The sequence below is a fragment of the Rattus rattus genome, chromosome 12 (genome assembly GCF_011064425.1).
Source record: "Rattus rattus isolate New Zealand chromosome 12, Rrattus_CSIRO_v1, whole genome shotgun sequence".
In the NCBI taxonomy this organism is placed as follows: Eukaryota; Metazoa; Chordata; class Mammalia; order Rodentia; family Muridae; genus Rattus; species Rattus rattus.
In genome coordinates, this window is record NC_046165.1 from 61792045 (window position 1) to 61812819 (window position 20775).

At 47.9% G+C, this 20775-nt stretch overlaps 1 protein-coding gene across 1 annotated transcript in view; it reads right to left on the reverse strand.

Annotated features, from left to right (window-relative positions):
• Nucleotides 1-1333: 1333 nt before the first annotated feature.
• Fam124a (family with sequence similarity 124 member A) overlaps nucleotides 1334-20775 on the reverse strand; it is a 56814-nt gene continuing 37372 nt past the window's right edge. The window contains exon 4 of the mRNA XM_032917661.1: nucleotides 1334-3752. Within this exon, the coding sequence (XP_032773552.1) occupies nucleotides 2970-3752 (783 nt within the window). The 3' untranslated portion in view covers nucleotides 1334-2969. The remainder of the gene's footprint in view (nucleotides 3753-20775) is intronic.

Below are 20775 nucleotides of genomic sequence, written 5' to 3' on the forward strand. Positions count from 1 at the left end.
AAGGCATTCAGTAGTCAGCCCTCCCGGGCACAGCTGGGGGTGTGGTGGTTTCAGGTCAAGGAGGCAAGAGATTGGGTCTCACAGGACATAAAGCGAATGATAAGACAGACACTTCCTATATCACTGAACCCACTTTTGAAGAGGACTAGCTTGTGAGGTCATCTCGACATTTTCAGCTGAACAAATTTATGTGTCATCTATTGGATTCCAGTATCTGTTGTAAGGTCGGTTCTGCCCCAAGAGTCAGGATCCACTGGGGAGCGCCGGGAGGAAAGCACTGGTTAGCACAGGCTGAAAGCAAGGTTTCACAGAAGTTACTCCTCTGTGGACTCCTTCTATCTCCCATGCCAGTCCAGGCGAGCCTGGGAGTGGGCTACAGCAGGAAGGGGTACTCACAAGCCTTTCTTCTATGTGGTATCTGATATCTTTTGGGGGTCACTCAGTTTGGCAGACAGGATTGTGTGTGTGTGTGTGTGTGTGTGTGTGTGTGTGTGTGTGTGTGTGTGTGTGTGTGTGTAGCAGTCCACAGAGGAAAGGGTAGAAATGCTGAGATTGGAGTTGGGCTCCAAAGCAATCCTCATGAGGTGAGTACGCCAAAGCAGGGCTACTGTGAGGAACAAGGCAGATGCCATCACAGGGATCCAGGACACTCACTTTTACCTTCCTGACTCTTGGCAGTGACACACTAGATCCTGTCCCAGAGGCCTGCCATTACCCCTAAGTTATTTTTCCTCCTTTCTGAGATTAACATGTTTTTATCACTATTCGCTTTTGACTTGGAGTCATACTTCTGGGCTGGGGTGAGCTATAGGGACTTATCAGGAATCAGCTTCGATGAGAGCGTCCCCTTGCATTCTGAGCTTGTGGATCTGTCGCCACTGGCCTGACCTGAGAAATCAAGGTTCTTGGAGTATCATCATCATCATCACCACCACCACTACCACCACCACCATCATCATCATCATCATCACCACCACCACCACTACCACCACCACCACCACCACCACCATCATCAACATCATCACCACCACCACTATCATCGATCACCATCACCATCATCATCAATCATCAATTATCCTCATCAATCATCCTCATCCTCCTCCCCATCCTCCCCATCCTCCTCCTCCCCCTCCTCATCATCCTCATCCTCATCCTCCTCATCATCACCATCAGCAGCTGCTGCCACTGCCACTGCCCAGCAGAGGCTTCGAAAACCTAAGCTGAAGGCCAGCTGGAATCCTTCCACAGCAGTCTTGAGGGCTCTCCAGCTGGCACTTGAGCCAATACTGGCCACCGCCTGCTCTTAGAGAAGAATCTGATTGCAGCTCAGCCATTCCCGTTCACACAGGTTTTATTTTTCATGCTGCAATAGAAGTGATAGCAACACAGTTGGGTAAAGTTTAAACCATGGTTTGACAAACTTTAAAATATTCAGTATTTAGCCCTTTTCAGAAGTTGGCTTAATCCCGATCCAGAATTAGACGAGATCATGTTTTATTGATTTCCACTGGAGCAGAACTCAGAGTCCTGGGAAGTCCAAAGTGTTTGAGGCAGGTCAGAGCCCCGGGTTTTCCTTGTGAGGATGGTGAACCCGAGGCTGATGGACGGTGATGGGGAAGCGAGCCAGAAGGCCCTGCTGGAAAGGTTGTGAAGTTGCATCTGAGCTGCTGTGGGCCCTTCCAGCGGGGAGGCAGGAAGCACCATACTGGGCAGGGAACAGTACACACCCATGCTTTTCTGTCCCAAGGATAAACAGAATCTGGGGATAATTTGGCATTGCTCCTGATGCCAGAAGTTGGCATTTGGTGAGGTTGGGGTTGTAAACATAGCCTTACTGGATGGTCTAGTCACCATTCACATGGTGGCAGCAACGGACAACAGATGGGGAACGCTGGTGTGGCTGCAGTGCCCGCTCTCCCTAAGGCTTCAGTGCGCTCACTGGAGGCTGGCCCTGTGGGGCGGCACCGCACACTTTCCTACTTTGGGGCACGGGGCACTGGCTCACAGGTACAATCAAAAGGACAGCCAAAAACGTTCCAAACATTTTAACTGTTTAGACAGTGCTACAAAATACAAAAGATGGCTCTGGTCATTTATGGAGAGAAGTATGTAGCCCTTTTAAAGTGTGTGCTTTTTAAAGTCAGAGAATCTCACACCTGTTTCCCCAGTGCACGTCATAACCTGCTCTTTGTAACTGCAGGCATCGAGTCCTCTTACACACATCGGTCCAGGGGGGACAGTCTGCAGGCTTGCTGACCACCATGAGCTGCCTGAGGAAGAGTGTGCAAAACTAGTTTTCCTGACTCAGGTTATTTTATAAGTGTGCAAGGCATTGATGACCATGCTAAGTCTTTATAAGGCTTGTTAGCCAGTTGTGTGTAGGCCCAGACTTTCAAGTGCTCAGTGGCTTCAAAGCAAGGCGTTCTGCTGTCTGCTGTGGGCTGGTGGCTGTGCTATGAACCATCCACTGGAAGCAGTACTTGTGGGTTTTCAGGTCCTGGGTCCCTGTGTGCCTGGGCACCAGGAAGGTATTCTGTGCTGCACACTGACCCTGGACCAGTCACTGTGTCCTTTCCCGGTCAACATTTTGGCCTTAGTTATTTTACTTTTGGAGTATGAAAAATCGTCAGTCATCTCTGGCTATGCTTTCTTTTTCATTTCAAATAATTATAGGAAGCATTAAATTGTATTTTTGAACATTCAAAAATAGATTTTATGATTTAAGTGTGTCGAAAATTTATTTCCATACAAATGTGTTTCTTCTTCTTCCTTTTTTTTTTCTGAACTTCTAGAAATATGGCACCTGCCAGCTAAGGATAGGTGGCATGGTCAGCATGCTAACAGTCTCCCTAGACAGAGAATTAAGTTCTCTCAGAGCTGGCGAATGGGACCGAGAGCACCCTGTGAACAAAGAGCCAGCCGGGCACAGTGGTTCCTGTGACTAAGTCTGTCTGAAAGCCAAGGCGCTCTCAGATGTAGAACTCCTCCATGTCATCAGCCTCGGGACCAACTGTTGTTGGAGGCAGTACTATGTCTTGGACACCCTGTGTGGCTTTGGGGTCATGACACGGTGGGGGTGTGGATGACTCTGTGAGCAAGGAGGCACCAGAAGCTGAGAGGCCAGGAGTAGTTATCTCTGCAGGGCTAGGAGACCCTTTGGTGAAGAGAGGGTGAGAAACACAGGCCGTATCTGGGCTCACCTCACTGGCAGCAGCCAGTGGTCCTTTCTCAGGACTCTTGTGTGCTGGCCAGCGGCTGCTACATCCCTCAGAGGAGAGGGATGCCTCTACTGTGTTGCAAAACCTACTGGGGGCGGAATATGCAGAGACCACAGACAGGTCTGAGGAGGACAGCCGCAGGCCCGTGTCCACATCTGTCTCTTGGGCCCCCTCTAAGTCATCAATGGACACGAGGCGGCTGGGCTTCCACTCTGATGCGCTGTGTCTCTGGGAACCAGTTAGTAGTGGCTGTGGTTCAGTCGTGGAGGTGCCTCCACTGGGCAAACAAAACAAAGACTTGCTTCTCTGGAAAGACCAGGCAGGACTTGAGGTGTTCAACTGTGGGCTATACTCCTGTTTGTTCCCAGGGAGTGGGGCCATCTGTTTGGATGGGCTGTCACGTAGGGCTGTCTGGCTGCTGCCCTGTCCTGTGTTTGGTGTGTCGATGGCTGCAGGAGGAGCGGAATGAGGCTTCTTCTCAGAGGAGTGATGCGCTCTTCTGCACTTGGGTCCCTTTTTGTGTGCCTTCTGAGCCTGTGGAGAGAGGGCTCCATTAGTCAGAGGCTACATTGAGGCTCACTGTTAAACGCAGCATGAAACATACTGCCAATCATTGGGAACTCCAACGCTGCCTAGGAAGCTACCTCCAAGACTGAGTACAGCTTTCTCCTCGTTCCGACAGGGTATTGTATTGTGTAGCGCCCACAGGGGAATGTACCAAGGAGCAAGACCCTGGATAAGCAGACACGGGGAGATGAGAAGCCCTAAAAGTCTCCCTGCACTGCTCAACGCTCTGCTACCTCTGTCTTTGCTCTCCAGTTTGGAGCATGCAGCAGGGCTTTAGTTGAGGGGAGAATAAATGCCACCTACACTTCCACATCTCTAGGAGAGCCTCATTCTTCGTACTAGTCTGGTGGGTACACTCCATGTTGACTTTAAGCAATATGATTTCTTGTCACAATGAGGGCCAGTTGTACTTCCCCTGTCCTCCCACCCCAGACTGAGATACACTCCAACAATTTGACATAACCTTAGCGGAAGACCCAGCGAGGGAGGTTTCCCAGGTGTCTTGCGACTCTTCCTGGAGAGACATGAACAAACATCTATTTAACCCAGATGTGGCACCGATGAGAGATTGAGGAAATGGGGTCACGCAGATCCAGTGAGTCAGTGAGTTTACTGGGGTTACATATAGAACCCTGAGTCACTCCATGGTAGCCGTATCACCAAAGAGCCCAACCCAGTATGGGTGGCAAGTCAGGAGGGCAGCATCTTGCAACCGCCACTCAAGGTGCAGGCAGCTCCATTGAAGAAACTCACCTCCTGCCATGTTCCCCCCACCCCCACCCCAGAAGCTGTTTAACGCCTTGAAAAGGGCTTTGCCAGTCTTTTAATGTTCTCCGAGCGTCCTGAGCCTTTTCACTTTGGTCAACTGGCTAAGCCTCCTTCCAGGAGGGACTATTTCTATTCAGAGAAAAGAGTTTATACCAAGACACAGTCTGAGGGGGGAACCCAGTAAGGGCAGAATGTCTTCCACAAAAGAGGGGCTGTTGGGGAGGGGGTCAGCATTCATTCACATTTGGCCTTTCGGGGATTAGGTACAAGAAGGGGACTGTTGCCTCCTGATGAGTCGTGAGGATGGGTGGTAGGGAAGACGGCGTCACCCTCGACACCCAGCTCTGCTCCTTTTGCACACAGCAGCCCTGCTGACTTCATTGACCAGGATCTTTTGCATGGGACAGGGCCTCTGCTCAGGCTCATTTCACCTCTGCTTCTCCCCAGTGATCCCAAGCTGATAATGAAAATTTACATTAAACAACAGACTAGAGGACAACAGGTCTGGATTTATTTAGGATTGGCGCCTCTGATTGACAAAACCTAAAATAAAAAGGTGTTTCCAGGGTTTTACTAGAAGGGGCATTTCCTTCTAGCAGGCTGAGATGTGTGGTGTCTTCACAACAGACACCCCCTCTTCCCCCATTAATGAGGAACTTGGTTTCCACAAGCCACCCAGGAGCTACTGCTCAGTGTAGAATGCATCCATTGAGATTTTATCACGGGCAAAGGAGGGGGAGCTACAGCCGAAAAGATTCTGGTTTGACCACATGATTAAAAAAAAAAAGTTATTGAAAGGATCTAAGGCAAAACGAAGAGAGAGTAGAGACTGTGGTGGCCTTTGAGGGTGCTGGGGGAGAAGGCATCTTCCCAGTGGGGCAGAGTGGATATGAGTGGAGGTGGGTCCTGAATCACACACAATCCAGGACATGGGCGTGCCAAAACTAGGTGTCTTTCTGGCAGGATGGTGGTGTGAAGTGGAGAGATGGCTGGATGGAGGTGTGAAGTGGAGAGATGGCTGGGTGGTGGTGTGAAGTGGGGAGATGGCTGGATGGTGGTGTGAAGTGGGGAGATGGCTGGATGGAGGTGTGAAGTGGGGGGAGATGGCTGGATGGTGGTGTGAAGTGGGGAGATGGCTGGATGGTGGTGTGAAGTGGGGAGATGGCTGGATGGAGGTGTGAAGTAGAGAGATGGCTGGATGTTGGTGTGAAGTGGAGAGATGGCTGGGTGGTGGTGTGAAGTGGGGGAGATGGCTGGGTGGTGGTGTGAAGTGGGGGAGATGGCTGGATGGAGGTGTGAAGTGAGGGAGATGGCTGGATGGTGGTGTGAAGTGGGGAGATGGCTGGATGGTGGTGTGAAGTGGGGAGATGGCTGGATGGAGGTGTGAAGTGGGGGAGATGGATGGAGGTGTGAAGTGGGGGAGATGACTGGATGGAGGTGTGAAGTGGGGGAGATGGCTGGGTGGTGGTGTGAAGTGGGGAGATGGCTGGATGGAGGTGTGAAGTGGGGAGATGGCTGGATGGAGGTGGGGAGCCCATTGAGGAGCCAGTGCAAGGATGTTCCAGTTCTTCGGTGCTGGCACACATAAACTACAGCTGCACGATGCTGTGCGTTCAGAGGCACAGACTCTCCTGAGGTTCTCTGCCTGGCCTTTCTCCTGTGTTTCTCAGTCTGCATCCTGTCTGGCTTCTGTCCCCATACCTTGCCAATCCTACTGCACTGCCTAGGCCCTGCATATCACATTGGCATCCTGAAGCTGTTTTTTCGGTAAGCACGACTTAAAGTCAGTCTCCCAGTAAGCCTTCTGGGAGGCTGCAGAGATGGTTCAATTGGTGAAGTGCTCACTGAACAATGATGATGGGGACCTGAGTTTGGATCCCTAGCAGCCCTGTAAAGAAAGACAAGCACAGGAACATGTGTCTGTCACTTCAGTGCTGGGGAGGAAGATGGCCAGATCCCTGGAGCTGACTGGCTAGTCAACCTAGCTGAACTGGTGGGCTCAAGGTTCAGAGACCCTATCTCAAAAAATAAGGTGGAGAGAGCTTCAGAAAGACACCCAATGTTGACCTCTGACCCCCACATGCATGTGCTCATGTGCGCAGGCACCCAGATGCACGTGTGAATACACACAAAGATACGTATACATGCACACGCGCGCGCGCGCACACACACACACACACACACACACACAGACCTTTTTCTTAGAGCTGAAATTAAGTGCGCGGAGCAAGGCCACAGCTGCTGGTGGTTTTGAAACAGATGCTTTTCACCATCCTTAAGAGAAGACAGAACAGGCTTGTTGTGGTTCCCAGTCAAGTGACTGCTGTTCAAACCTGTCTCTCTCACGTAGCCCAGTGGAGTTAAATTTGGCTTAAAGTCCAACATGGCAGGCTGGAGACCATGGACTTGAACAGGGCTGTTCATGCTTCCAACAAGCCCACAGGTGGTCTCTCTAGTTTCTACTGCACAATGAAGGCAGGAAGCCAGAGAAACCCCATACCGTGCTGCTCTGAAGAAGGCTGGCAGTGGCTCTGTTTGGCTGGGGAGTGCAACCTGCACAGTGGAGGTGCCTGCTGGGTGTGTGTGTCTCAAGGCTGGCACAGTACTGTGGATAGCGGCAGGCATCCTGGGATGAGAGCTTGGGAAGGAGGCTGCAGAGCTTTTCCTACCCTTCTCACATCTTCTAGACTCCAGGGCCAGGGCTGACGACCGTGGGACATCTACCTGGACCCAGGCTGGAGGCTGTTCTTTAGCTTTCCCCAGTGGGATCTCATCTGACCTAAAGGCAGCCCACCCGTGCCAAGGATGGAGCCTCTGACCTGTTTCCCTGGGGCTGGCTTTGTTTCCAGCCTCTCTGCTTGATTGGGAACAATGGGGCTAAGAGCAAACCCAGAAACTCTGCCCTAGTGGGATTTCCCAGAGTACAGCAGGAGCTGTGTCCTCACTGTTGGCTGCCAGCTCTCAGGGGCAGCCTTCCTGAGCCCCAGCAGTGAGAGCAGAGATGGTGTGAAGTCAGTACCACCTCCCTTCTCTGTGGAGCAGCGTGGGCTGGATGCCCCACTGGAATTCACAAGCTCCTCTCCTCACTATTTAAGGAACTTTCTCAAAGAGCAGAACAGCATGCATAAATTAATCTGCCACAGGAAGGCAGCCAGCCGGGGAGAGCTGCTTCTGCTTCTCATGTCACTGGCGACTGGAATCCAGCTAGGAGCTCGTCCTGAGGCTGCAGCACAGGCAGACTTGGTGAAGTGAAGGGTTCTCCTGAGCTGAAGCACCTTCGTCAGGTGTCTTAAGAGGCTCATCCGTACGTGGGTAGAGCCATTCAGTAAGTGCTAGTAGAGGTCACCAGGTCTCCCTTCCAGGGGCTCAGAGTGTCTCCCTGTTTGTTTGAGATCAGGAAACCCTGCCTCTGCCTCCTCTCTCTGAATAAGGGCATCCTCTCCTGCTCTGTCCTTGGGGTAAACATGCTCAGCATACCACTGTCTGCTGTCTAATAGATCAAAGATAGACCTTTAAAATCAGGGATTAATAACAATGAGGGGCATCTCAAGGAAAATGGAGAATCTGAGGCTCCACTGCAAAATGGTTCCACATAAGAAAGTGGGGCTTGGTTTGAGAGAGAGATGTTGCATCTTGCCTCTCTTTTCTTTAGGAGATTTTCATATGCTTTCTGAGGATGCCAGCCATGGTCAAAGCCTATGCTCCTTTGTGAATGGTCAGGAACAGGAGGAGGAGGGGGAGGAGGAGGATGAGAAGGAGGAGGAGGAGGGAGAGGAGGAGGAGGAGGAAGGGGAAGTGGGGGAGGAGGAGGAGGAGAGGGAAGAGGCAGGGGGAAAGGACAGGTAAACTTAGGTGGAGAAAGCCAGCTACAATTTGTAACCCATGGCATTTTGAGGTAGAAGGTTGGAAGGGGATTATTGGCTGTATAAATATCTGGTCCTTTAAGGGGGCTAGAGAGATGACTCCGCTGTTAAGAGCAAAGGCTGCTCTTGCAGAGGACCCACATTTGATTCTCAGCCCTCTTGGCAGCTCACGATTGTCTGTTAAGTCCCCATCCAGAGGCTCTGACTCACCAAGCGCCATGTTGGTGCACAGACACCTCATACAGGCAAAACACCCTCTCACATAAAGTAAGGTTAAAAGACAAAAAAGCCATGTTGGGGATTTAGCTCAGTGGTAGAGCGCTTGCCTAGCAAGCACAAAGCCCTGAATTCGGTACTCAGCTCTGAAAAAAAAAAAAGAAAAGAAAAGAAAAGAAAAAAGAAACAAAAAAAGCCAGTAGTTTAAGCCAATTATCAGGAGTGTCATTTCTCTGACAGAGAATCCAGCTATGAGCCCATCCTGAGATGGCAGCACAGGCAGACTTCTGGTGAAGTGAAGTGTTCTCCTGAGCTGACGCACCTTTCTCAGGTGTCTTAAGAGGCTCATCCATTCACATCTTCATGGACTCTCCTATCCATGCCTGCTTGGATGCCTGCCCAGCCTCTGAGGCAAAGGGCAAGGGGATGTTGTGAAGATTGATCTGGCCGCCTCTCTTCTCCTGGACAGCACTCATTCTCTTGGGCACATGAATAAGGAGCAGAGTTGCTAGACCCTGGGTGAGCATATTTTTAGTTTTAATAGACACTTTCAAATATTCCAGAATTGATGGTATGAATGTACAATTCTGCCACAGATTTAAACGTATTTTAATTACTTCACACTCTCACCAAGATCTGGTATTATCATTGTATTTAATTTTAGTTCTTCTGGTGGGCAATAGTATTTCATCATTGTGTTAATTTGTATTTCTTTGATGACCACCCCACCCCCGTCTCCAGGGACACCCTATGTAACCCAGGCTAGCTTCAAACTCAAGATCCTCTTGCTGCTGCCCTGAGGGCTGGAATTATAGGCCTGTACCACACCATGCATGACTGTTGGGTACCTTTCAATGCTCATTGGCCGAGACTCTGTATGTAAAGTGCCTGCCTTTTTGTACACATTCTGGAGTTAATACTTCTACAAAGATTTAAGCATCACAGGTATTACAAACCCACCTGGAACTTGTGGTTTTATTCTGATTGTGTTTTATTATTAAGCGCTTTTAATGAAGACATTTACATGTTTTTTTCCCCTCAAAACTGTTGCTGGTTGTGCTATCTTAAGGATGTGCAGGTGAGGTGACTCTGGGTAAGTGTTCGCTATGCGTGGGGCCTACTATAGTGAAGAGAGACAACCAAGTCCTGAGGGTTGTCCTCAGACCCTCAGGACTGCTCTGTGGTACCTGTACACACACACACACACACACACACACACACACACACACACACACACACACACACACTCACACACACACATGCACACAGACACACACACACACACACATGCTCTACACACATATGCACACAGACACACACATAGATACAGACACATGCATACAGATCCATATGCACACAGATACACAGATATACATACACACACACATACACATAGATAATGCATACAGATACACACAGACACATGCACCAAATATATACACAGAAATGTCACAAGTGTCCAGTATGTGTATATAGAAAGCCACCCGTCTTTTAATTGTCCCTGAGTTATTTCTTCACTCTCCTGCCAGCACCAGTATAGGGAACCCTATAAGCTGTGTTTTTGAAGCCTGTTAGGGGAGATGGCAATTGTGGCGTCACAATGGTTCCAGAAGTGGCATGTAAAACAGCACCCTGCCCTTCTAGGTGCAGGGCGGCATTCCCACCCTGTGCTGGGTTGTCTGGTCTAGTGTGGCTGGTCCACATTTCCAGAGACTGATTCTCTGCTCATCCTCTGTGTGTGTGTGTGTGTGTGTGTGTGTGTGTGTGTGTGTGTGTGTGTGTGTGTTTGAATAAAATAAAAATAGGCAGGAATTTGGTTAGTCCAACTACCTTGTATGTATACATAACAATAAAAATTTATTATTAAAGAAACGACAATATGTTGTGTGTGTATTCTAATGAAAGTTTTACTTACAAAGCTAGGGAGTGAGTCATATTTGGTCTATGACCTTTAACTTGTTGGCTTTGGCTCAATTGCTTTTTCTATAAACTTTAAAATCAATGGTCTAATTGTATTAAACCCTCACCAATGCATGAATTAGGGCTGTCTGCCTGCCTTGTCTCCCTTTTAACTTAGCCATCTTCCCTGACCAACCCCTACCCCTCTCCCGCCCCCAAGGCCACCAGCCTGGAGCATTGACTTTTTTTTTTTTTTTTTTCTTTTTTCTTTTTTTTTTTTTTCAGTGGGGACAACCCAGGGCAGTGAGGAAGGGCAGGGAGGGCATGCTTACCTGACGAAATCCCAACCTGGAGCCATGGACTCTTGACCTTGTCATCGCTCCTCATATGGAGCTGGGGAAGGGCAGGAGGGCTTCTGCGATATCCTAGCCATGGACCACCGGCTCCTCATATGGAAGGGAGGGAGGGACTGCCTGGTGGGTAGACCACCGTCTGCCAGGAAGCATGGGTGGACTGGCCTGTTATTGGGTGGTCCCAGCTTCACTCAGGGCAAATTCATGGATACTTAATTATGTTGTATTGTGGTTAGAACAGGCCATTAGAATGCAAAGGCAGGGCAGTGTTAATGGAAGACTGAACCGTCTGACTATACCAGGAAAGGAATACCAATGAAGTAGGCCTGCCAAGCAGTTCAAAAGTTCCTCTGGCCTGGGCCAGGTTTATAGCATGGCTTAGATGACAGCTGCTAAACCCTCTCCTTTCCCTATCACCTTAAACTTGGGCAACCCACACCACCGTTTGGACAAATGGCTACCTTCATTTGCCAGAAATGATCCTGGAGAAAATGTCTCAAGATGGATGTTGTCACTTAGGTATGACAGGACCAGAAATGCTAAACCCTCATGGGTCAGCTTTCCCCTATCACCTTAAAGACTTGAATCCAACTCCAGGGAGCAGAGATTGCCTCTGAATGAGGCAGGATGTGCTAACGGTTTTTATGAAGCTGCGCCTCTTTGCCTTGCTGACAATGCTACACATTCACTCTGTTTTAGAACCTTGAATGATGATGCCAATTTTTCCATGACAACACATGATCTACCTGAATTTTGTAAACCTTTGCAACTTTGCAGCTCCAAAAGTTGGCCCCTGGAAGCCAGAGACCTGTAGGGATAGGAAACCACCACTTCCCTCTCTGTCTAATGCCCTTCTCTCCATTGTCTTTGGGCTAAGGTGCACTGAACTTGTCCTTAGTTCATCTGTGGAAAGCAAAACAGCAGGGGAATTTACCCGACATAGCCTTCTTTTGACCGTAACAAACCTGTTTTTACTCTGGCCTTGAACTCTCACCAACTTTCTATAGGGTTAGAGCAGTAATCCCATCTGTTCCCAAAACAGAGAGCTACCGAGATCATTTTGTGAAGGCTACTATCAGATGCCCTCAGAACGGAGGTTAGTGGTCTTCCTCAGAACATCCAGGCTAGATCTAATTGTCCTAGTAAACCTGACTTACCTGGGAGACAGTGCTACAGGGCTTGGTCTAGTAAAACTGGCTGCACAGAAAGCACCCCATCATTTTGTATGAGATGCCCCGGAGTGTGTCAGGAACTCCTCTCCTGGGGCTGTGAAACTGTGAATACAAACCTTAAATAATACTTGGAACCTCATCTCTGAAGTGCTCAGTATTTAAGATGTGGAGGCAGAAACAGAGGACCTCGGGGTGGAAGAACTTGATGTTCAAGAAGGATGGTGGTAATTCTCACCAGAGACAAGGGAGAAGGCAAGCGGTGCTGCAGGGCCCAAGGGATGAGCACATTTTCAGTTGTGGCAACGATGCCATGCGGTAAGATGGCATTTGTCTGCAGCGACATGAGCCATTTTTGACTCCTGGGGACACGCGGGCTGAAGGACAAATCTGGGCCTGGGGTCTCTGAGTGAAACTGAGCAAATGCTGGAGCTGCAGATGACCTTCCAGGGGTAGGGCAGCTCTTACTCTTGCTCGTTCAGGAACACCGTGAACTAGAACAGAATCCCAGAACTGTTCACTGCTCCTCGACTCTCCCTTCTTAGCAATTAGGTCCCTTAGACCTTCTGCCGGGCTGGGGACCAGCCTTGGCTCTACCTGGACCAGTCCTAACTGGAATTAAATTCATCTTTCATTTTCCAGAAGATTGATTTCAGGTCATTAGTGCAAGTATTCTCGATCTGCTTTCACATACAGAAAAGCAGCAAACAAAACAAAACAAAACAAAACAAAAAAAACCCCACACACTTCCCCCACCCCAGAAAAAAAAAACATCTAAAACTCCTTTTAGTTACATTTAGGGGGTGTGTGTGTGTGTGTGTGTGTGTGTGTGTGTGTGTGTGTGTGTGTTTGTGCCCGCGCGTGCATGTGCAAGCACAAAAATGTACATGTGCCACCATTCATGTGTGGAGAATTGTGGACAACTTGTCTCCCTCTACTATGTGGGTCCCAAGCTCATCATGCTTGGGACCTAGTGCCTTTGTCTGCTGAGCCATCTTGCTAGCCCCCAAGAGAGCTACTTTTGAAGCTAAATATTCAGGGCAAGGGGACATAGCTCAGTGGTAGGACATCTGCCTGGCAGGCACCAGGCCTGTGGCCACTCTTCACACCACCGAGTAATCGTGACAATGACACTGAGCCAATTAGAACCGTCAGCTTTCATTTTGTGCTTGTACACACACGTGGAGATCAGGGCAGGGCTTTTCCTGTCTTTCTTCATCTTCCTCTGTGCTACTGCCTGGGGGCCGGGCTTCTCAAGAACCAGAAGTTTGCACTCTGTGATAGGTTGTCTGGTAAGCACTTGGTCTCTCTTTGCCAATACTGGGGCTCCAGGCATATGCCACCACACTTGACTTTTTATGTGTGTGCTGGGGATTCAAACGTGGGTCCTCATGTTTGCACAGCAAGTGCTCTGCGCCCTGGACCACCTCCATGGCCCCTAACGCTTGTCAGTTTCTCTTCAGCTGATTTCAGTTCGATTTGTAAATTTTATTACACTAGTAAAAAAATAATCTGCAAATGTTAGTAATAGCTGCTTTAAAGGAGCCTTTTGTGGCTGAATTAATTTCCTTTAATATTTTATAGCTGCATTGGGTGTATTCATATTTAGGAGTTGACTTGTTTTGCTTGGAGATGTTGGGGATGGAGCCCAGGGCCTCATACATGGTAGGCAAGCAGTCTTACTAAGAAGATCTCAGTACCAAAGGCATATCTGCAAGGTAGCTAGGCAACTAAAGGGGGGAGCATCAGAAGTCAGCAACAGTGCTTATAAGTGGCTGTTGCATCAAGAAAGCTTTGTGGTAGTGTGAATAGGAATGGTCCCTTAGCTCACGTATTTGAATGCTTACTCACCAGGGAGTGGAACTCTGATCGAATTAGAAGGATTAGGAGGTGTGGCCTTGTTAGAGGAAGTGTGTCACTGGGAGTAGGTTTTGAGTTTTCAAAAGCCCATACCTGGCCCTGTATTTCTTCCTCTCTCTTCTCTAAGTGTCTGTCTGTCTGTCTGTCTGTCTGTGTGTCATCTTGTGGCTCAGAATGTAGCTCTCAGCTACTGCTCCAGCACCGTCCCTGCTGCCACGCTCCCCACCATGATGATGATGGACTAAACCTGAGACTGAAAGAAAATCGCCAATTAAATGTTTTCTTTTAATAAGAGTTGCCTCGGTCAAAGCAACTTCTGACAGAAATAGAACAGTGACTAAGACCTCAGAGCACCTTGCAAGGTTCTTTGCAGGTAGGTTCTTCTCTGGCTTCTATGGGCCTACACAGCATCATTCATGGGCCACAGACCACCAGTTTCTACACGCTCACGTCCTGGTTCTACATATTCATGCCGCACGACTTGGTTCCTTCTACCTACGTGCCTGTGCTGAGGGTGGAATCTGGTATAGGGAGAGTGGTTAGCAGGCTAGCTGCCTGGATTCTCCCACCCCACCAGACACAGAGGAGAACGGTCACACCAGTGGGAGTCTGAGGTTGTGTCTAAAGGAAAGATTGCTAATTCTGATCTGACCCCATTCTTTCTTGTGAAAGACTAGGGTTCTTCTTTTGATAACATTGGGAGGTTATAAAATCATCTTCGATAGTGACCGAGCTCTGGAAACGTCCTCTCCACTCTTATTATCAACATTTCTTCAATTGTTTGCATCCCTCTTTGTGTGTGTGGGGGGGTTTATTTTACCTTATAGCTTATAACAAATCATGAAGGAAGTCAGGGAGGGAACATGGAGGCAGAAACCGAAAGCAGAGGTCATAGAAGAATGCTGCTTACTGGTTTTCTCTGTTTGCTTTCTTATAAAAGGACCACCATTGTTCACAGTAGGCTGAGCTCTTCCAAGTCAATCATTAATAAGAAAATGCCCCATTGTTTTGCCTGCAGGCTACTTCTATGGGGACATCTTCTCAGTCTAAAAGGAGATGCGTTCCTTTTACAGAACTCTAGCTTCTGTCAAGTTGACAAAAAGCTAACCAGTGCCTCAGGGAATCAGGACAAGCCAGAGCACAGGCTATGTTTAAATCAAAGTCCATCAGAGTCTCTTGATGGGCTCCCGAGAGCACCTATCTACTTGGCTCCTCATCGTTCTTGGCCTCCAAGGGTGACTCAATAGTGACGAACCCAGAATCTGTCTTTAGTCACTTTGATAGCTGTTAGGATCGCTAGAGCCACACTGTGGTGTCCCTCCCTGATGGCTTCTGGAGAGGAAGAGAGAAGACATTTAATCACCATATGTTTCTTAGGTTAACAACAGTGGGTTTCTCTCTCTTGGCTGCAGGTAGGTACTGCAGTGTTGAACGGAGCTCAGCTCTGATGTATTACATCTACGCAGCTTTCTTATCAAGAAGAAAAGTCATTAGTAAGACATAGGTGTGTACGTGATATTTTATAGAGAGTGGTGGATAAATTTAGGGAGTGCAATCCATGGGACTGTTAAAAACCACACTAATCATTTTAGTCTTTGGTTATATTTTTATGCTGGATGTTGAAGACTATGTTGGTGGCCATTAACTGGCTTTGTTCTGTTGGTTTTGTGAGACAAATCCTATGTCCCCTGGCTGTCCTGGAACTCTCTATGTAGATCATACTGGCCTTGAACTTAATGAGATCCACCTGCCTCTGCCCCTGAGTGTTGGAAATAAAGGTGTGCAGCACTACTCCTGGATAGCCGGTTTTTTTCTGTTAAGGCCAATTGAAGATCTGATCCTCGGGGGTCACTTGGATTTGGGAGTGACCTTTGGCTCCTCCAGACTCTCTTTGGCTAGTTGTTCATTTCATTTGAAGTTAAGGTAGCAGCCTTGCTTGACCATGGTTTTGCTTGGAAGCTGTCTTAGGGTTTTACTGTGTGAGCAGGCACCATGACCAAGGCAACTCTTATAAAGGACAACATGTAATTGGGACTGGCTTACAGGTTCTGAGGTTCAGTCCATTATCATCATCTCCAGCATCCAGGAGAGTTCTACCTCTTGTACTGAAGGCAGCTAGAAGACTGGCTTTCAGGCAGCTAGGACAAGGGTCTTAAAGCCCATGCCCACAGTGACACACTTCCTCCAAGAAGGCCACACCTACTCCAACAGGGTCACACCTCCAAATAGTGCCACTCCCTGGGCCAAGCATATTCAAACCACCACAGAAGCATTAGGGAAAATTTTCCTGGGTTGGTCTGCTTCTTGTAGACCTGACACTGGTTAGAATCACCAGGTGAGGTCTCCATGGCCTTCCTGAACAAGAGAATAGATGCCTTGCCACAGACTTAGAACATTTGAGATGTCCTACAGTCCCCTGGGACCTCACTGACTCCCTCCTGTTTTGATTCCTTTGACACATCAGCATAGCCATGGGTATGGAACACACAGAAGATTATTTATTCCAATCTGGCACTGTGATTTCTGTGCAATATTTACATAAAACTTGGGAAAAACAAGACATTGTCAAGCATACATTTTTATTTAATAAGAACCTGTCAATAACTCCACTGGTTGGACTTCAGTGTATTGGACTTTGATCTTAGAATTTTCAATATCATATACATCATATCCAATTCTCATTCTTTACAAACTTGAAATAACTTACTCAGACCTCTGTGTTTGCCTGTGTTTGCTACATAGACAAACCCATCTTTACTAAAATCATTTACTCACTGTTTTTTCCTCAATAGCATGAGGCAACACTTTAGTATCTGATGGCTTTTTTTTTTTTTTCTCTGGGGAGGAGGAAACTAGATGTCATGACATCCCAGGGATAAGCAAGAGCTTTTTTACCCTGAATGGACTTACTTCCAGAACATGGACTGCAGAAGTTCACCTTCCAAGCAGCTGCACTAGGGTCAGCATGGATGATGGTTTTCTCATGGTCACTGAGGAGTTCTCACTCCCTAGTCCATATACTCTGCTGGTCCTCCAAACCACAAGGCCATGTGATATTAGGGCAGAATTACCTACACTGGCTAGGAGGAGCTGGCTATATGAGGTGGTGGTCTAAGGAGACTGCCCAACCTGTCCTTTTATGAAGGAATAGAGACACAGCTCCAAGAAGATAGTACATAAAAACTAAACACACAGTTATTAACAGATTAATATCATCTGTGTACATGCCAGTAGACCGTGAAAGTGCCAAGGTAAACCCTGTGGTCTTCACACCTTCATATAGTATGTAGAGCCATTTAGCATAACTGTGGTTTGAGTTTTGAAGTGAGTCTAAGTAGCAGATAGAGAGGTTATTAGACACACAACATAACAAAGATTATTGAAATGATGCTTGTAACGCCCAAGAGAACTCAATCAAGGAAGCCCCGTGGCAACTGTGGTGTGGGGTTCCTGTAGAGATTTGTTTTAGGAAGAGGGTCTGCTCTCCCTCCCCAGGAGTGAGCATCCCATTAGCTGTTTTTGGCTGAAGATATCTCCATACTATGAGGTAAGCAATGATAATCCCTGCTGGAAAAACTCTCCCCTCGGGTGTGCTTATGGCAGCACACTATGATGGCAGTTTGAGGACACTCTGAGGCATGCTGGGTCTGAGATGGGAGGGCAAAAAATCTCATCTCTGTGTCAGGGCAATATATATATATATATATATATATATATATACATATATATATTTATATACACACACACATATATACACATATATGTTTATATACACATGTATACTCATATAAACACAAGTGCACACACATATATAAATATAACACACACACAAACACACACACACACACACACACACACACACACACACACACACACACACACATTGTTTCTCTCTAAAACAACCCAGTGTCTCACATGGAACAGGAGAATTGCTGAGTTCAGTGATAACTGGCTGGACTCAGAGGACCTGTACTCCTTCTGACTAATATACATTTGTCCAGTAGTTGAGTCTTTCCTTTTAGAGCGCATGCTTTCAGACTCCTGTGATAGGTAGAACACTGGGGCTGGAGAGATGGCTCAGTGGTTAAGAGCACTGACTGCTCTTCCAGAGGTCCTGAGTTCAAATCACAGCACCCACATGGTGGCTCACAACCATCTGTAATGGGGTCTGATGCCCTCTTCTGTCATGCAGGCATGCAAATAGAGCACTCACATACATAAAAATATTGTTTAAAGAGGCAGAACACTTCATAGGGCTAGAGATATAGGGCAGTAGTTTAGAGCACTGAATGCTTTTCCAGGACCCAGGTTCGAGCCCCAGCACCCACATGGCAGCTCACAGTTGGCTGTAACTCTACCCTCAGGAGAGCTGATGCCCTTCCCTGGTATCATCCTTGGGCACTCACATATGGGGTGCACAGACACACATGCAGGTAAATAAAATTTTAAATATTTTTAAAAACACACTTGATTTTGAAGGGTGAGTGGCAGTCAGCATACATGGCCACGGAGGGCCAGGCCAACAGAAGTGTTTGCGTTGCTGATGTCTAGGCTGAGAGCCTTCCTGGCTCCATTAGATGTCCAATTGGTTGGGAGCCTAAACCCATAATTATTTTTTAATGTGCCTGCAGTGAAGGCAAACACTTTGCAAAACTTTCCTCATGAAGAGACCACATCATAGGGTAATAAAATACATTGTTATCTTTTCCGTAGAGACTGCCTTTTAACCTGCAGTTAATGTCCAGGCCAAGCCCCTGCGTATTTTTAAATCCCAGTCATCCCTCCTTCCTTATAGCTAGTTCTCTCCAAAGATGGAGGTCAGTGCTGCATTTTGTGTACTCCTTTGTTGGTTATCATAAACAAAAAGCCACATGTACTGTGAAGAAGGGAGAATTCATTTACTTGAGGTTAAATTCCAGTTGTACAGAGCATTGGGGTTTGGTTGGGAAATGTCCCCATGGGTTCATGAGGGAGCCCCTGGGAGAGAGATTTCAGGTTTGATAGCTGCACCCCCACTTCCTGTTGGTTCTCTGCCTCCTGATCACAGAGGCAACATCACCTGCTGCTTTCTGCTTTTGTCACTCACCAGGATGGGCTGCAGCCCATTCAACTGTGAGAAGAAACTCTCTTTTCCCTGACAAGTTGCAGCCATGACAGAAGTAGCTAATGCACTGAGGAGATAGCTACTGCTGTGTGGCTGCAGACAAGCTCTTGGACCTGTGGGGACAGTAGGCTACATGAGGCCTTGTCCTACAGTTCTCTAGTCTCCTCTCCACAGGTGAGAGCCTGTTCTGTCCCACTCAAAGTGGGACACTTTCCCCTCCCTGGTGGAAAATACAGCTGTTGTCTCATTCCAAGTTTTGCATATGGGGGGTTTAGCCACCAGAAAGGGGAGTAGTTTTTCTTTCCAAACTCTAGTTCCTAATGTCTATGTCTGTGCCAGGGGCACAGACAACCTGAATGCACCAGTCACATCCAGGGAAGCCACACTGGGTCAGCCAAAGACAGTGCACCAGCTACAGTTAAGGAGGCTGGGCTGCGTCAGCTATAACTGTGCATGGGGTAGAGGGGCTTTCAGCCAAGGCCTTCTGGGGAGGGTATGTCTTGGCAAAATATAGACCTGAACAGCACTTGTCACAGAAGGGGAAGCTTCACCCTTATCCTCAGCCCCCACTTACATGCTTCAATGGAAGCAGTTTCTCATAGACGATTAAATGATTTTTCAGTACATGAATGCCACCCATTCGGAGAAGGGCAACACTGGAAACCATCTTATTTACATGGAATTTATAGAACAAGAAACCTGTGCAGCTAGTGCTTTAGAAAGTTGTAGTAAACAGGAGGCATCACACAGTGACTAAGGTGCAGCCTGGCCTAGCAGCCCCAGGTATTGGCTTTGCTTTTCTTTGTTATCTGCCATTGCAGCAGTTGAAGCAGCTACAGAGATCTGTAACAGTCGTAATTCTCACAATAAATACTTCAGCTAAGCAGTGCACCAGGATCAGACAAGAAGGGTCTGCATCTTGGAGTTTTCAAAACACTGTGTTTTGTATGATGTATACTATGCGAAGGCAGAAAAGTAAACTTGAAAAGTGAGTATGATCATCTCATCCCAGAGGAGTTTATCCACATTTCCAAAGTTTTTGGTGTGTGTCTTAGCACACAAGGGCCGTTCTGGCTTGGCTAGAGCCAACTGAAAACTCTCTATAATTTTTATTATACCTCGTTTTTGCTATCTGCCTCCCCTGCAGAAGTTAATCTCACTAAAGCAGTGACTTCTGCCTGGCTGCATCCAGAGGTCACAGTGCCTGGCCTGGAGAAGGCACCCTGCGGATTGGCTGAGTCTGGCTACAGTTAGGCCTGATCGACTTTCCTCATGACCTAAGGATTCCAGCAGTGTGTGATACGGGCAATGCCATGAAGGTTGGTGACAGCTGTCGGCGTTGTGGCTATGAGTACTCTGGGATTGAGTGTCTCGTCAGTGTCCAGGCTGCATGTACGTGACTGAGGCAGCTACTCTGTGTGGCACTGTGTCTCTCGGGGAAGACATTCTCAGGACTCTGCCTTGAAGCTCATTTTGACAGTAGCAACTCTTTGTGTAGGGCTGCTTTGCTTTTTACATCGTAGAAAGATGCATTTTTATTTATTCTTCTGTGTGTGCCTGTCGTGGGTCGGTGCACAAGGGTGAGGGTCCCTCAGAGATTAGGTGTTGGATTCACAGGAGCTGGACTTACAAGTGGTTGTGAGCCACCCAACGTGGAGGCTGCGAACCAAACTTGGGTCCTTCAGAAGAGCGGCAAAGGCCTGTGCCCACGTCAACATTACTCTACTTCAAATTCTTCTGTATCGAGTTGCTGTCCTC